At 29.1% G+C, this 16,957-nt stretch overlaps 1 protein-coding gene across 5 annotated transcripts in view; it reads right to left on the bottom strand.

Moving 5' to 3' along the window:
- Positions 1–5,508: 5,508 nt before the first annotated feature.
- LOC119610408 (putative uncharacterized protein DDB_G0291812) overlaps positions 5,509–16,957 on the bottom strand; it is a 37,157-nt gene continuing 25,708 nt past the window's right edge. For all 5 annotated transcript variants that reach the window (XM_037965584.1, XM_037965586.1, XM_037965583.1 and 2 more), the window contains 4 exons: positions 13,309–13,695; positions 12,138–12,195; positions 11,936–12,004; positions 5,509–11,200 (listed from right to left, as the gene is read on the bottom strand). In XM_037965584.1, coding sequence (XP_037821512.1) covers positions 10,377–11,200; positions 11,936–12,004; positions 12,138–12,195; positions 13,309–13,695 — 1,338 coding nt within the window. In that variant the 3' untranslated portion in view covers positions 5,509–10,376. The remainder of the gene's footprint in view (positions 11,201–11,935; positions 12,005–12,137; positions 12,196–13,308; positions 13,696–16,957) is intronic.

The raw sequence follows: 16,957 nt of genomic DNA, 5'->3' as shown, positions 1-16,957 counted from the left end.
TGAGCTCATAATTATGTTAAATATACAGATATATCGATAAAATACGGCACAACTAAGTTTTATAGAAGTCTTGATAACCCTGCCAAATTTCATAAAGATCGGGCCCCATTTGACCCTAGCTCCCATACAAAGTCCCCTTCAGAAAATTACTTGAATGTCCCAAATTAACTTATAAACATAAATATCGCGATGAAATTCAGCACAATAAAATATTATGTAAATATATTCACAAAATTTTATCGGGCTTGGTCCATATTTGCCCCTAGCCCCCATATAAAGCCTTTTTCAGAAAATTAGTTTTTCATCCATAAATTGCTTAAATGTATCGGAACAAGGGAATATTGAAGATAAATGCGATATTATGAAAAATAAATCACATTTAATATTCATAACTGGTGTAGGGTATCATATGGTCGGCCACGCCCGACTATACTTTCTTACTTGTTTTCAATTTGGAAAACTATTTAAATTATTTCTGAAATAACAATTTAAAATGAGAAATTTGGTATTTCTTTTAAATAATGATTCTAATAAGTAAATCAAATCGTTATCGAACATCAGTGCCGACCGGGTCTAGCTAATAGTTTTATAGAGTTATTATGTTTAATATATATTATTGGCGATTTTTAACATTGCTCAGCAAAATATGTAGACATTGACTGATCCACAAGTAATGTTCAAGAAGTCTGAAACATTTTTGAATTAACAAAAGCCGCATTTCTATTTTAACGGAATCTCAAAAAGTTGTTTAAGTTTTGTGCTCGGACTTTAAAAAATTAACTTCTATCATATTCATATTCTTATTCATAAGTATATGAATATTTGTTGGGTAGTGTTAAAAATTATAATATGTATGCTTCAAAATCCTTTCTTAAATCTTTGCTATTACTTACCTGATTTATATAAAACAAAAATAATAATTAAATTTAACTTTATGTTACTTGTACAAAAAGAAAATAAAAAAAGAATAAAATATTTAACAATACAGTTTTTTTTAATTTAAGAAAAATCATATATATTTTCATAAAAACACACAAACATAAGAAAAAAATATAAAAAAACAACAACAGCTTAATTACCTGATTTATAATTATTAATTAATTTATTGATTTATTAAATACAAAAACAAAACAATTAAAACAAATGCAAATAAAGTACGCAATATAATTAATTTATTAGACATTTAGTTTCATCTATATTAATAAAACAAGGTGCTGAAATAAAACAAAATAATTTATTGATAAAAATTAATATATTTAACAAAGCAAGTACATGAAAAATAAAAGTAGTAGTTTTAAACACATATCAACTAATTTTCAAAATAATAATAAATGAAAATAATTAAACAAAAAATATATATAAAACACTTAAAACAGTATTAAAAATTGTAAAGAATTATATAGAAACATTTTTTGTTTGAATTTTGATTTTGAATTACTGCAGTAATAAACTAAACCAAAAGTTAATAAGTTATAAACTTATTCATATTATTTCTAAAATAACAGTTTCAGTATAAATTAAAATCAGCTGTGTATAACATGTTATAAAAGGTTAAAGGTCATCATTTGTTTACTTTTAGTTTTTACTTATCCTTAAATCAAAATTAATTTCAAACTTTTTTCTAACTAGTAGATACAATCCGTTGTCAAAAATAAGCTTAACACGTTTGTTAACATTGTCATTTTGGCTATGCATCGTTGTCATTTCGACAACGCAACGTTTTGTTTGAAAACATAGCGTTGACACTTTGGTAACACATTATTATTTTTTGTTTGTTTTGATAACGTAGTGTATTTTTTATATTTTTGTTATTGATTTGACAACTATCCAAACATACTTTGACAACGGATGTTATTGAAAAATTATAAACACTTTGGTGTCAATTTGGTACCAGGCGGGTATAATTTTAAAACGCCTTTTTTCTCTCTGTGTATTTATTTCAGCTTTTAGTTTATCAAATGACTTTTAACCTAAAGTATTTCAGTTTGATTTGAATTGTCTTTAATTTGTTTACAACAAGACAAAAGACTTCTATTACATTATTTTCCATATTTGCCCCAAATCTAAGTTATTTTATCTATAAATATTTTCTAAAAATATTTTCGTAGGCTGATTATTTTCAAAATAAAAAAATTAAAAATATGTATAAATTGAAATCTAAAAGAATATTTGAATACGTTGAAAACGTTTAAATACTGTATGCGTTATAAGTTTTGAAATGGCAAAAAAGGCAATTCTTTAAAACAATTAAGAAAAACATTTTAATTATGTGTAATAATGAAAAAAAAAATAATAAAATTGTATATAAAAACTTTCAAAGTTTAATGTTTAATAAAATGAAAAACACAAACAAAATTATTAAATAAAGTTAAAATTTATATAAAATTATGTATAATTTTTTGTAAGATTGGTCGGATTCTGTTATCAACAGGTTGCGTCAATTAATTTCAGTGTTATGACCTCACAATATAAAGGAATGTGTAGGATTTCACAGGGAGGCTTTAGAGAGTTTTGTTAGAAAAGTAAAATAAGACTGCGACCCGCTGGATAAGGCTTTGTATAAAATAATGTGAAAAAATCGGTATCATATTAGCGATTGACGGCAATTTTCAAGATAATTTGATGAAATTTGGCACATACCTATATTTCTCGTAGCCCAATACAACCGTGCCCCAGAATAGGGCTTTTAAGCTTATAATTATGTTAAATGTTCTAGTATCTCTACAAAAATCGGTATGTTACTGTTGATTTTCCTATTGATCGGGTCTCATTTGACCCTAGCCCCTTCAGAAAATTACTAGAATGTCACTAATTATTTAACACTAGTATCGGGATATAATTCTATATAAATAATTGTAATGAAAACGTAAATCCCTTTACCAACCATATTTACCCTTGGCCCCGCATAACCCCTCTTTCATAAAATCATTTTTTTGTCAACAAATTATTAAAATATTTTGGAATTGAGGCAAAAAACAACTTAAATGCTTTATTATTAAAAATAATCCACATTTTTCACATATGTACTGCTGTAGGGTATCATATGGTCGGCCATGCAATATATACTTACTTGTTTTTAGGTTATAAAATGTATATTTAGTAAATATATGTATACAAACAAGTGCATGTCTAAGCAATTTATAGATAAAAATAAGAAATGTGTTATATGAGACGTGACCAGACATCCCGCCAAAAGAGGGATTATCCGATTTTTAATAAAAAAAATCCCGCTTTTTGTTACATAACAGGTCAATTCATCCATAATTTTATTGTAATCAATTTGGGATTTATTATTTAATAGTTTAAACTTTAAATTAAAAAAATTTGTTATAAAATAGAGATTCGAACGATATATTCTAGTGTTTCTTAATAACTTTTCAAAATGTGGGTAAATTTTAAATAAGAATTTTTCAGTTCGACTTTTAAAGTTGGTCAAAAAAAGAAAAAAAATCATATTATTTTAAGTGATAAGTGAAAAAAAAACTGCTGTGCTTTTTTGCCGAGTGAGTTACAAGAAAAATATCAATCCAATTTTTTGACCAGTATTTTAAGTTCCCGAACTACTGAAGAATTTAATTTACCCTCAATTAAATTGACTGTGTCAGGAGAATCAGGAGAACTAAGTACTTCCGCTAGTGTTCCCATTTTGATTTGCCTAAAATTTGGGGTGTGAGATTTGTGTTAACTTAAGAGTTTTTCTGAATTTAAACTTTGTATGGGACCTAAGGTTAAATGAGGAACGAACGTTATTAAAATCGGCAGTATGTATATTTTAGATCTGCCGTTATTTGAACTAATAATATTATAATTAGTCAGTAACTCAAAATAGCTTTTAACTATTTTTCTTTTCGAATCAAAGAATTTGCTATAACATGACATCGATTTGTTGTTGCATATTTTTGCATATTTTGCTATAAACGCATAAATTGCATATTTTGTTTTAAATTGCATATATTTTACATATTTCTCAAATTTTTATTGCAGTTTTTTTTTTCTAGTTAAAATTGTGTTTTTAATTTCTTTGTGTTACATATTTTTTCAAAATAAATTTGATATTTACTTAAGAAAAAATAACTAGGCTCAATCGGTAAAACTATGAAATTAAACTTTAGATAGTTCTAGTTATTTTTAAAATCTACACTACTATAGTGGGACGTTTGTGGCGATGACTTTTAACGTACGCATCTGTCTAACCCTAACCCCCATACAAAATATCCTTCAGAAATTGGCTTCAACGTCCATAATTCACTTAAAAATACACCACGCGATAAAATTCGAAATAAATAGAGGTTATACAAACATACATCCTCTCAATAATTTTATTAGGATAGGACAATTTTTGACACCATCCCATATAGAAACACTCTTTTGGATAGTAAATTTTTCATCCAAAATTGTTTAAATATAACGGGATTAAAGCAAATTTTACATAAGTGCGCTAATTTTTAAATTAAATCATATTTTAAAATATATTCGTAATAGGTGTAGGGTACCATATGGTCTAAAGTGTTATTTAAATTTCACAAAACAATATTTTTAGTGCATATCATTCACATTTTTAGTGCATATTTTCCTATTTTATTGTGCATATTATAAGCGCATATTTTGCATTTTTTAGTGCATGAAAATCCTTGCCTTGATTGTGGTTGTGTGGTAGTAAGGTGTAATAATGGGCCGATTTTAAAAATTTTCAGCATACTTCGTCTTTGGTGCAACAAAAAATCACACACAAAATTTTGTCGCATTATCTACAAAAATAAAAAAGTATAAGGAGCGAGCGAGAGATATAGGGGAAAACGAATGAATAATATGTTTTAGTCAAAATGGATTCCTTTGGAATCGTTTTGGTTTTTAGTATTTTCTTCTCAATGAAATAAAACTGCATTAATTTCCTGCTTCCCTTTAAATATATTTTTTTATTTATTAAATTTTGTGTTTTTAACAGTTTTGTTTTTATTGTTTTTTCTTATACATACAAGTATGTTTTACATTTCATTTAATGTTTTTGTTTTTAATCAAATTAAATCAAATAGTTATAACCAAAAATAGTATTTATACCAAATATTATTACATTTTCAAATTATATTACGACGACATTCACATATACATAGATATTTTTCAGCTATTAATGCTGATTTGTAAGCAGTTTAAATGAATTTCGGTTATTTTACTAATGAGTAAAGAATCAGTAAAATAGAACTTTTGAAAGTAGTAAAAATTCAGAAATTTAAAAGCTTAATATATTAATGAGCTTTGTTACCAATTTATAGTTGCTTACCAGGTAATTTAGAAAATATGTAATGGAATCAGTAAAGTAAATAAAATTTGAATGAAACTTTCAAATCAGCAATATTTTCTTAAATTATATAGTTTTCATGTTGTTTTGAATGATTTGAGAATAAATATATATATTTTTAATTTTTTGTTTAAATATGTTTGTATGTATACAATATTTGTTATATATTTATGAATATATGTTTATTTAAATTTAAGTATATTTATGTTGTTTTTTCTATACTTTAATTCTTATTTAATTTTTTAAATTAAACTTATTAACTAACATCAAGTCTTTCTAGTTATGATTTCTATAAAAACTTTCTTCATTTTTAATGTTTGGTTTTTAATTGTTTTTGTTGTTGTTTTTTTTTTATATAAGTATAATTTATTTTCAATAAATATGTATTTTATATGTATGTATATATAATAATAATTACATAGTCATTTAGTTGTTTTGGATATATAAATATAAATTATTTGATTAGATTCTGTTTGAACAAGAATTTTTTTTATCAAGTCGTTTTTTACACTTTCCTTCCTTTGAATGTTTATTTTTTTATTAATTAAATTAATATTCTTTAAGGTTTTTGTTTTATGATGTATTACAGTTTTGGACCATTTTAATTGGGTATTTTATACATTTACTTACATGGATATATTTATATATATATATTTAGAAGATTACATATTTTGTTAAACAAAAGTAATTTAAGGTTTTAGTCATTTTTATAGATAATAATTTTAGTTTTTGAAGTTTCCAAATAATAATTTTACTAAGGAGATTTGTATTCTAAAAATCTGAGGGAAAAAAGCACTTATTATATCGTATTAGGGATATATTTCTAAAATAATCATATTGTGGTTTCAAGTAATCATTTTAAAGTTTCAAGTAACCATATTATGGTTTCATATTGTCAAGTAAGCATATTATGGCTTCCAGTAACCATATTATGATTCAAGTAATCATATTATGGTTTCAATTAACCATGTTATAGTTTCAAGTACAGTGCGCGCTGGACAACAGAGAGATAAAAGTCGTTGTTTACGCGAACGATGTTGTGTTATTAGCATCAGAAATGTTCCCAGACGTGATTAGTGATATCATGTCTAATGCTTTGGTGCTACTCGATAATTGGGGCACAGACAGCTGCCTAGGAGTAAACCCAAACAAGAGGAAACTGGTACTATTCACAACAAAGACCAAGATTCCAAGCTTCAACTTGCCAAATATCTAGGAATTAGATATTTATAAGAATAGTCCTATTCGTCCTATTCTTATTTATGGATCTCTTGTATGGTGGACTTCAACAAAGAAGAAATTTGATGAAGATCAGCTATGCAAAGTTCAGAGATCAGCATACATTGGGATAACAGGTGCTCTAAGAACTAGTCCTTCAGAAGCTCTGAACACTATATTGCATATCCTACATAAAGATCTGCATATTATGGCCATATCTGCTTGCAGCGCAGCGAGGCTTAACCCATCCAGAAGTTGGAAATCAAGAGTTTTCAAAGGAGCTAGTGTGGTGTAGGGGTAACCTACCGAGCGAATATACCACCAGAATCTTTACAGATGGTTTTAAAATGAACTGTGGTATTGGTTCTGGTGACTTCTGTGAAGAAGCTGGGATAAGTATATCTCACTGTCTTCCCAACAATATTCGCTATAATGTCAGCTTGTAGGGTACTACATGACCTCAATATTCGAGGCAGCATAGGAATTTTTATCGATAGTCAAGTGGCACTTCTCTCATTAAATTTTTATACTACTACTTCCCTATTAGTTAGACAATGCAAAAAAGATCTGTCAAGGTTGTGTCGCCTGTCTGACAGTACCCATGTTTGGGTCCCTGCGCCCCTATTATGGAAATGAACAGGCAGATGAGATTTTCAGAACGAGATCTGATCTTGATATCACCTACGCCGTTCCAGTAGCAACCCCTTTAGGTTTTATCAAGAGTAGTATCCTTGATTCTATTTTCAAAAGGATGGAAAAAGGTGGAATTACTTAGACACATGTAAAGGGACCAAGGGACCTCCTTCAATGAGAAACGCACAAAACTCCTTATAAACCGAAGTAGACGGGATATATCGAGATTGATAATAGTAATACAAGTCGGCTTGGGCTACACTTCAATGAACACTGACACAGTTGTAAAGACAGGGAAAAGGAAGAAACGGTCTTCCATCTTCACTACGAATGCCCTGACTTATCCGTTTAAAGATCCCGTTTTCTTGACAGTTACTTTATATCTAACCTTGGTGAAATATCTGGTTCCAAGATTAATGATTTTATGAGATTTCTGACTGCTACAGGATGCATCTAATACTATGCAATACTACATCTGACGAGTAGAGTGGTCCGGTCAAAATGGAGTCTCTTCGACTCTACTTGACTGTTCGCGCGCAGTGAACTACCACGTTAACCAATCAATCTTTATAATAGCAACTTTTTTCAAAAAATAGTCGCTAAAGTCGCAGTGAAGTTTGAAGTCTCGAATTCTTTTTTAGATTTAGTTTTTAACTTATCTAAGAAAATATATATATTTTTTATTATTTTATATTTTATTATCTGCAAAGAATCAATTGTTTTGACTAGTTCTTGTTAATTCACAGCTAATATATTTAAATAAATTTTAATAACTGGCTTTTAGAATACATTGCTTAGATTTTAAAATAAATTTTAATAAAATATGTTCTACAATTTTTGAACAAAAATTATAAAATAAATAATTTATATTGGGGTAAATATTTTTACATTAAAATTTTCATTATTTTCGCCAAAATATTTCAGCATATTTTTGCTAAAGAATGTCGAATTTTTTTTTTCGAAACATAAAAATACACATTCAATTTTGAGTTAGATATTTTTTTTTTTTAATAAATTTTTGTACGATATGTTTTTCTAATAGTTTTAATAATAATGACTGTTAGAAATAAAATGATTCTGAGAAATAAAAAAGTTATCCTATAAATTAAATTATTTGTGCTTAAAAATACTATTTCGCAAAATATTTATAAAGTCTTTGTTTACTAATATTTCTTGCAGATTTTTTCTTCTGTATTATTTTAAAGTGTAAATATAGTATTATTTATTATAAATATATGTACTATGTACTATGTCTGTATGTTGTAATGTATATTGGGATTAATAAGCATCTCTACTGAGTTCTAATAAATAGAATAAATATAGTTAGTATAATTTTGAATTGTTAGCAAAAATATTTCCAAAAATAAGCAGATTAAAAAGACAAATTTATAAATGTTTTTTTTTTTTCACTAAAATACGTAGTATAATTAAGAGTTAGCGAGATTAGTTGACTAAACTGAAAAAAAACAGCGTTTTGTTGTTCGTTAAAAGAAATGTTTATAAATACATATGTATATAATTTTTAAATGTAGGTTCGTATATAGTCTCTCCTAGTGTTGTATATAAACTCGTCTACCATCTCGTCGATTTTTTCTATAAAATTGTCTCTATAGACCCGCCTAATAACTCGTCTATAGGATCATTAAAAACTTTTGTATATGCTCTATAAAATAGTATATAAAATTGTCTTTAAATAAACCTATATTAAATGTATTTATTTATAAGTATAGAGTCTCGTATATATTGACTCTCTCTATAATCTTTAGACATGTCTATGAACTCGTTTCTAGACATGAGTATAAACATTGTTATAGACTTGTCCATGAATTCGTCTATAGACTTATCTATAAACTTGAATTTTTCTGTGAACTCCGCTATGAACTGGTCTGTAAATTCGTCTTTAGACTAATCTTTGAACTCATTTATGAACTCTTTTATAGACTCATCTATGAACTCGTTTATAGTCTCATTTAAAAACTCGTCTGTAGACTCATCTATTTACTGGTCGGTAGAGTCATCTATGAACTAGTTTATATAATCATCTAACAACTCGTCTATAGACTCGGTATGAATTCTATGAACTCATCTATAAACACCCTTATAAGTTTATCTATTAACTCTTTAGACTTGTCTGTGAATTCATCTATAAGCTGATTTCTACACTAGTCCATAAACTCATATATAAACGCGTTTGTATATACTTATCTATAAACTCGTCTATGAATTTGTCTGTTAACCCGTCATTAGATTTGTATAGGAACTCGTCTACGACTCATCTATAAATTCATCTAAAGACTTATCTACGAAATCGAGATTCCTAATAACTCTTCCATGAGCTCTTCTATGAATTTCTATATTAACTATATAAACTGGTCTATAGATTCGTTCATATACTCATCTCCGAACTTGACTTAGAATCATTTATGAACACATCAATACATTCATCTATGAACTCGTCTAAAGACTTATCTATCAAATCGTCTCTAAACTAATCTACGAATTTGTATGTTAACTCGTCATTAGACTTGCCTATGAAATTATCTATATGCTGGTCCATAGATTCTCATATATACATATATATACTATTCTGCGAACTCGCTTATAGACTTGTCTATGAACTCTATATACTCATCTGTGAACTCTTCTATGAATATGTCTGTTAACTCGTCATTAGACTTGCCAATGAAATTATCTATAAGCTGGTCTATAGATTCGCATATATGTATACTATTCTGCGAACTTGCTTATAGACTTGTCTATGAGCTCGACCTAAAACTCTTCTGGAAATTAGGGTGTTTTGTATACTTGGGTTTCTTAATACTCATTTATAAACATTTCCTTTTTTAAATTTTGGGAGACGTGATGCCGAGATATACATATATATGCAAATTTTCGATATGTAATATATCAAAAGATCGACAAAATTTTATTTTAAAATTGCGTTTAATAAGAGATAAGAATGATTTATGAACCTGTAATCAGTGTTTTTATTATGTTTAATTTATATAAAATATGATTTACATTCACGTCTCTTTGCTATATTTTAAAAGAAAGTTATTATAAAAATGGTGTTATAATTTCACAAAAAATATGTAGATATAAATGTGTTAATGTTAAATAAATTTCATTTTTATCAATATAAAATATACATATACATATTTACCGCATACTAAAGACCTTCTTTCTACAAGTTTTGGTTTTGTTGTTTTTATTTTCTTCGTTTTTATTTCTAACCACCCGTATTCGATACCCCACATTTCGAACGCAATATGGCAGCTAATCTTTGAGTCAAAGGTTCTGTGGGCGATTCAGAATCACTACACGAGGCTGAGGGTACTTTATTGCCATTACTAACATCCAAATCTGTGGTATGTAAATCTTTGGGAAAATGTAGATTTGCAGGCACAATGTCATCTTCTTCCTCCAGCAAAAGACTTGAATATGAATGTGTGGTGTTGTCACTGCGACTGCTGCCTTTGCCACCGCTTGATGAGTTGCGAGATGAGTTTGAAATATTAATTGCCGCCTCGACACCACAAGCATTTGCCGATGAAGCATCCAAATCTAAAACATCACCTACAAGTATTTGTTGTTCATCAACGGGTAAATCATCACCACTACTGCTCATAATATCATCTTCATCATCCACGTCCTCGTCGTCATCATCATCATCATCCTCTTCGTCGTCATCTTCACAGTCATCATCATCTTCATCGTCATCTTCTACATCTTCGTCACTTAAACTGGCGTCCATAGAACCACAACCTTCCTCTTCATCTCCCTCCACTTCATCCTCTTCTTCAACTTCTGCACTACTACTGGTGCTAACATTTGAATTTGGATCATTATTTTCTGTACCCATAACAGCGGCTCCTTTCGCACCACCACCGCCTCCACTATTATACGCTCCCTCTCTAATATGTCTCAAATATTGTTCATCATGTTCGTCACTCTCCCCAGCCGAGGGATCTGATGATGGTGCCTCCAATATTAATTCAGGTGATGATGACGATTTATTATAGTTTTCATCGCTGTCACTGGATGTATTGGTACCTGTGATTTGTAATAAAGTTGAGAAATTACTTAAATAGAATTTCTTTAGAAAATTAAATTTCTTAATGAAATTAAAATTCTTCAGGAAAAGTAAAAAAAAAGAAATTCTTGAGGAAATTATATTTTTTGTAAGAATAGATATACTTTTCATCTATAAAGTTGTCGAGAGACTTATCTATGAACTCGTCTATGGACTCATCTATAACTTCTCTATAGATTCATCTTTAGACTCATCAATGAACTTGTCTATAAACTTGTCAATGATCTTATCTGTATGTAGACTTATCCGTGAACTCGTCTACCGACTCATTTACTAAGTCGTCTATGAATTTTATCTATAAACTCGTGTTCTGTAGACACTTGTACGATTTTTTTGTTAACTCTTGAGACCTGAACTTTTCTATAGACTCGTTTAAGAACTGGTCTATGGATTAGTCTATATACTCATCTTTGAACTCAAAATTTTTCAGTCCTTCAATGTATATCCTACTCGTGAATTTATACATAGATATTCCCTAGAATTGGGTGTATTGGAACACAATTAAGTTAAATCTCTAATATATCTCTTTTATTTATTACTTTATGTGATTGGGAGGGACATATGTACGTGTAAAAGCTAAAGGAGAAGAGGGAAGAGAGCTCATCAGAAAGCTGCCTATACTAGTTATAAACTCAAATTTTTTATATCAAAATTACTTCCTATTTATATTTCCATAACTGTTATGTATTACATACCCCGTAATTTATCCAATATCAGGGGATAAAACTCTTTTGCTGTGGAATTATCTGGTTCATATTGTAAAACTGTAATGATAATAAAATATTTGGATTTACTTGTATAATTTATGTTTTGATTAAAACTTTGTTTTTTGAACATTTTCTGTTGTGGGAAAATTGTGGCAAGATTTTAACAAAACATTTTTTTCGCTCTACTTACTCAGTTTGCAGTATTTTAAAGCCTTCTTGTAATCCTTGAGCATGACAGCAGATAGAAACTTTTGAAAATAAAATTAAAAATAAATTTAATAGTTTTGTTATAAAATTTTAAATGATTTTAAAATAATAACTCTACCTATATAAGGAAAACATTTACAAATAAAATCTGACACCAGTTTGTAGGAAGATTAATCTTAAATCAGTTATTTTTTCGAAAGGTCATAGGTTAAATTTATTAATATTCATTTTCAATGTTTTATTTGTTTCAATATTTCTGTTGATTCGTTTTTTTTTTTTGTTTATTATTTCTATCAGCATTTTTTCCTTGCATTCTTAATCCCCAAATGAAATTGGAATTTTATTTCGTTTTTGTTTAAGTTGGTTGTCCCCAAAAAGAGTCTTTGCCCTTAACAAAACAATCCTCTCGTCTATTTCGGTTTGCTACCTAAATGGTTGTGTTTATTAAACTATAATACTTAAAAAAATAAAAAAGTATAGTCGGCATATTCGACCCTATGATAGGATACAAAAGTAATGAATATATTTAAAGGGGGCCCAAACGACAAACGGGTACTTTTGCAACACTGATAAGTTTCAAACCCGTTTTCGTTCACTCAAAGTCTGATCTTCATCCTTATTTACATTATAAATTCTTGGCACCAACTTGCACTAAGTTTGGGTTAAGGTATCTAAACTTTCTTATGATCAATTTCATACCGCTGCTGTAACGCATTATTTTACCTCCTCCACTACAATGGTATAGGGTATTATGTAATGGTTAGGTTAAAAAACCTTTCAACCTGAACCTTCTCATAGCAGTTTAGTATTATATTTTTATTTTTTATTGTTTTTTGTAAAACATTTAAAAACTAAGTAGTTTTCCTCCACTTATAACTTTTTAAACAGTTTTTTGGAATACAAATTTTAAACAGAAGTTTAGTATGAGTTGTTATGCTGTTTAGGAAAACACATACTTACATTGTACTTATGAGATGTAAGTTTTAAAGTGTTTACCATTGAGGAGCAAATAATGGCATATGTATATCGTTTTAGGAATATCAATGAACTAAGTTACAATTATTGTTTAAAATTTTGTAAAAAGTTTATTTTTTATTTTCCTCTATATATAGCCTTAGTTTTAATTAAATTAATTTCTTATGATTCATGCTTACCTCCGCTAAAAATTCGGTTGGTGCTGATATGCTTTCGTCGGCATCTGTGTACTCCGATAGACTTTGACTGAGATCTTCATTAGATACGGAATTCGGTAGTTGTACACCACCCACACAAGATGCGGCAGCAGATGCAGCTGCTGTGGCAGCATTTGATGCTGCTGCCATTATATTGTTGATATTATTTGTATTACAATTGTTGTTATTGTTGTGATTATTATTGTTGTTGTTGATGTTAATATTAATGTTGTTGGAAATGTTATTGTTATTTTTAATATTTGTATTATTTATTGTTCTGCTAACGCTTGCGACGGCGCCTGCTGCTGTTGTTGTAGTAGTAGAAGTTACATAACCACCATTGCCATTCGATTCATCCATAAAAAGTAACTGAATACAGAGAAGGTTGAGTATGTATTAGATTTATTAAGAAAATTTTTTTCAGCGAACAAATTTTTATAGCTTATAGTCTAGTCTATAGTCTAGTCTATAGTATAGACTAGTCTATAGTCTAGTCTATAGTCTAGTCTATAGTCTAGTCTATAGTCTAGTCTATAGTCTAGTCTATAGTCTAGTCTATAGTCTAGTCTATAGTCTAGTCTTATAGTCTCGTTCATAGTCCTAAGTCTATAGTCTAGTCTATAGTCTAGTCTATAGTCTAGCTATATAGTCTAGTCTATAGTCTAGTCTATAGTCTAGTCTATAGCTAGTCTATAGTCTTAGTCTATAGTCTAGTCTATAGTCGTAGTCATAGTCTAGTCTATAGTCTAGTCCTATAGTCTAGTCTATAGTTTAGTCTATAGTCTAGTTCTATAGTCTAGTCTATAGTCTAGTATATAGTCTTAGTCTATAGTCTAGTCATAGTCTAGTCTATAGTCTAGTATTAGTCTAGCTATAGTATAGTCTATAGTTTCTAGTCTATAGTCTAGTCTATAGTCTAGTCTATAAGGTCTAGTCTATTAGTCTAGGTCTATAGTCTAGTCTATTAGTCTAGTTTCTATATAGTCTAGTCTATAGTCTAGTCTATAGTCTAGTCTATAGTCTAGTCTATAGTCTAGTCTATAGTCTAGTCTATAGTCTAGTCTATAGTCTAGTCTATAGTCTAGTCTATAGTCTAGTCTATAGTCTAGTCTATAGTCTAGTCTATAGTCTAGTCTATAGTCTAGTCTATAGTCTAGTCTATAGTCTAGTCTATAGTCTAGTCTATAGTCTAGTCTATAGTCTAGTCTATAGTCTAGTCTATAGTCTAGTCTATAGTCTAGTCTATAGTCTAGTCTATAGTCTAGTCTATAGTCTAGTCTATAGTCTAGTCTATAGTCTAGTCTATAGTCTAGTCTATAGTCTAGTCTATAGTCTAGTCTATAGTCTAGTCTATAGTCTAGTCTATAGTCTAGTCTATAGTCTAGTCTATAGTCTAGTCTATAGTCTAGTCTATAGTCCTAGTCTATAGTCTAGTCTATAGTCTAGTCTATAGTCTAGTCTATAGTCTAGTCTATAGTCTAGTCTATAGTCTAGTCTATAGTCTAGTCTATAGTCTAGTAGTCTAGTCTATAGTCTAGTCTATAGTCTAGTCTATAGTCCTAGTCTATAGTCTAGTCTATAGTCTAGTCTATAGTCTAGTCTATAGTCTAGTCTATAGTCTAGTCTATAGTCTAGTCTATAGTCTAGTCTATAGTCTAGTCTATAGTCTAGTCTATAGTCTAGTCTATAGTCTAGTCTATAGTCTAGTCTATAGTCTAGTCTATAGTCTAGTCTATAGTCTAGTCTATAGTCTAGTCTATAGTCTAGTCTATAGTCTAGTCTATAGTCTAGTCTATAGTCTAGTCTATAGTCTAGTCTATAGTCTAGTCTATAGTCTAGTCTATAGTCTAGTCTATAGTCTAGTCTATAGTCTAGTCTATAGTCTAGTCTATAGTCTAGTCTAGTCTAGTCTATAGTCTAGTCTATAGTCTAGTCTATAGTCTAGTCTAGTCTAGTCTATAGTCTAGTCTATAGTCTAGTCTATAGTCTAGTCTATAGTCTAGTCTATAGTCTAGTCTATAGTCTAGTCTATAGTCTAGTCTATAGTCTAGTCTATAGTCTAGTCTATAGTCTAGTCTATAGTCTAGTCTATAGTCTAGTCTATAGTCTAGTCTATAGTCTAGTCTATAGTCTAGTCTATAGTCTAGTCTATAGTCTAGTCTATAGTCTAGTCTATACTCTAGTCTATAGTCTAGTCTATAGTCTAGTCTATAGTCTAGTCTATAGTCTAGTCTATAGTCTAGTCTAGTCTAGTCTATAGTCTAGTCTATAGTCTAGTCTATAGTCTAGTCTATAGTCTAGTCTATAGTCTAGTCTATAGTCTAGTCTATAGTCTAGTCTATAGTCTAGTCTATAGTCTAGTCTATAGCTAGTCTATAGTCTATAGTCTAGTCTATAGTCTAGTCTAGTCTAGTCTATAGTCTAGTCTATAGTCTAGTCTATAGTCTAGTCTATAGTCTAGTCTATAGTCTAGTCTATAGTCTAGTCTATAGTCTAGTCTATAGTCTAGTCTATAGTCTAGTCTATAGTCTAGTCTATAGTCTAGTCTATAGTCTAGTCTATAGTCTAGTCTATAGTCTAGTCTATAGTCTAGTCTATAGTCTAGTCTATAGTCTAGTCTATAGTCTAGTCTATAGTCTAGTCTATAGTCTAGTCTATAGTCTAGTCTATAGTCTAGTCTATAGTCTAGTCTATAGTCTAGTCTATAGTCTAGTCTATAGTCTAGTCTATAGTCTAGTCTATAGTCTAGTCTATAGTCTGGTCTATAGTCTAGTCTATAGTCTAGTCTATAGTCTAGTCTATAGTCTAGTCTATAGTCTAGTCTATAGTCTAGTCTATAGTCTAGTCTATAGTCTAGTCTATAGTCTAGTCTATAGTCTAGTCTATAGTCTAGTCTATAGTCTAGTCTATAGTCTAGTCTATAGTCTAGTCTATAGTCTAGTCTATAGTCTAGTCTATAGTCTAGTCTATAGTCTAGTCTATAGTCTAGTCTATAGTCTAGTCTATAGTCTAGTCTATAGTCTAGTCTATAGTTTAGCCTAAAGTCTAGCCTAAAGTCTAGCCTAAAGTCTAGTCTATAGTTTAGCCTAAAGTCTAGCCTAAAGTCTAGTCTATAGTCTAGTCTACAGTCTCCTCTATAGACTAGTCTAATCTATAGCATTTTAAATGTCAATTTATTGTCTTTACTATCTTAAAATTTTTAATTTAACTTGTTTTTTTCTTAAGTCATATTGTGTTGTTTTAAATCATTACAAACGGAAATTTTTAAACTAAATTCATTTCGTATTCAATTCGAATCTTACAACAATCGATAAAATAAAATAAAGTATTTCAATCTGTAAGAAATTGAATTATCAGAGTATTTTTGTAGTTATTAGTATGTCGTTACCTTAAATGGGAACGGCAGTAAGTAAAATATTGAACAATAATTGGCTTTATAAAGCCCCACCTTATATATTCGCTATAAATGAGAAATTTTTGTAAAAAAGTCAAAAGCATACTCTATTATATGCAGAAAATCGAAAGGGTCATAATAGGCATACAGACAGTCCTACGGCCAATATTTCGATTAGTTATAAACGATATAACAACAACATAAATTAATTCCAAAAAGGATATTAATTAAAACAGA

The sequence above is a fragment of the Lucilia sericata genome, unplaced genomic scaffold (assembly GCF_015586225.1).
Source record: "Lucilia sericata isolate MDLA Ls3-8-SP2 unplaced genomic scaffold, ASM1558622v1 Contig001180F_arrow, whole genome shotgun sequence".
In the NCBI taxonomy this organism is placed as follows: Eukaryota; Metazoa; Arthropoda; class Insecta; order Diptera; family Calliphoridae; genus Lucilia; species Lucilia sericata.
Note: the sequence above shows the minus strand (reverse complement) of the source record. Positions and strands in the feature narration are given on the sequence as shown.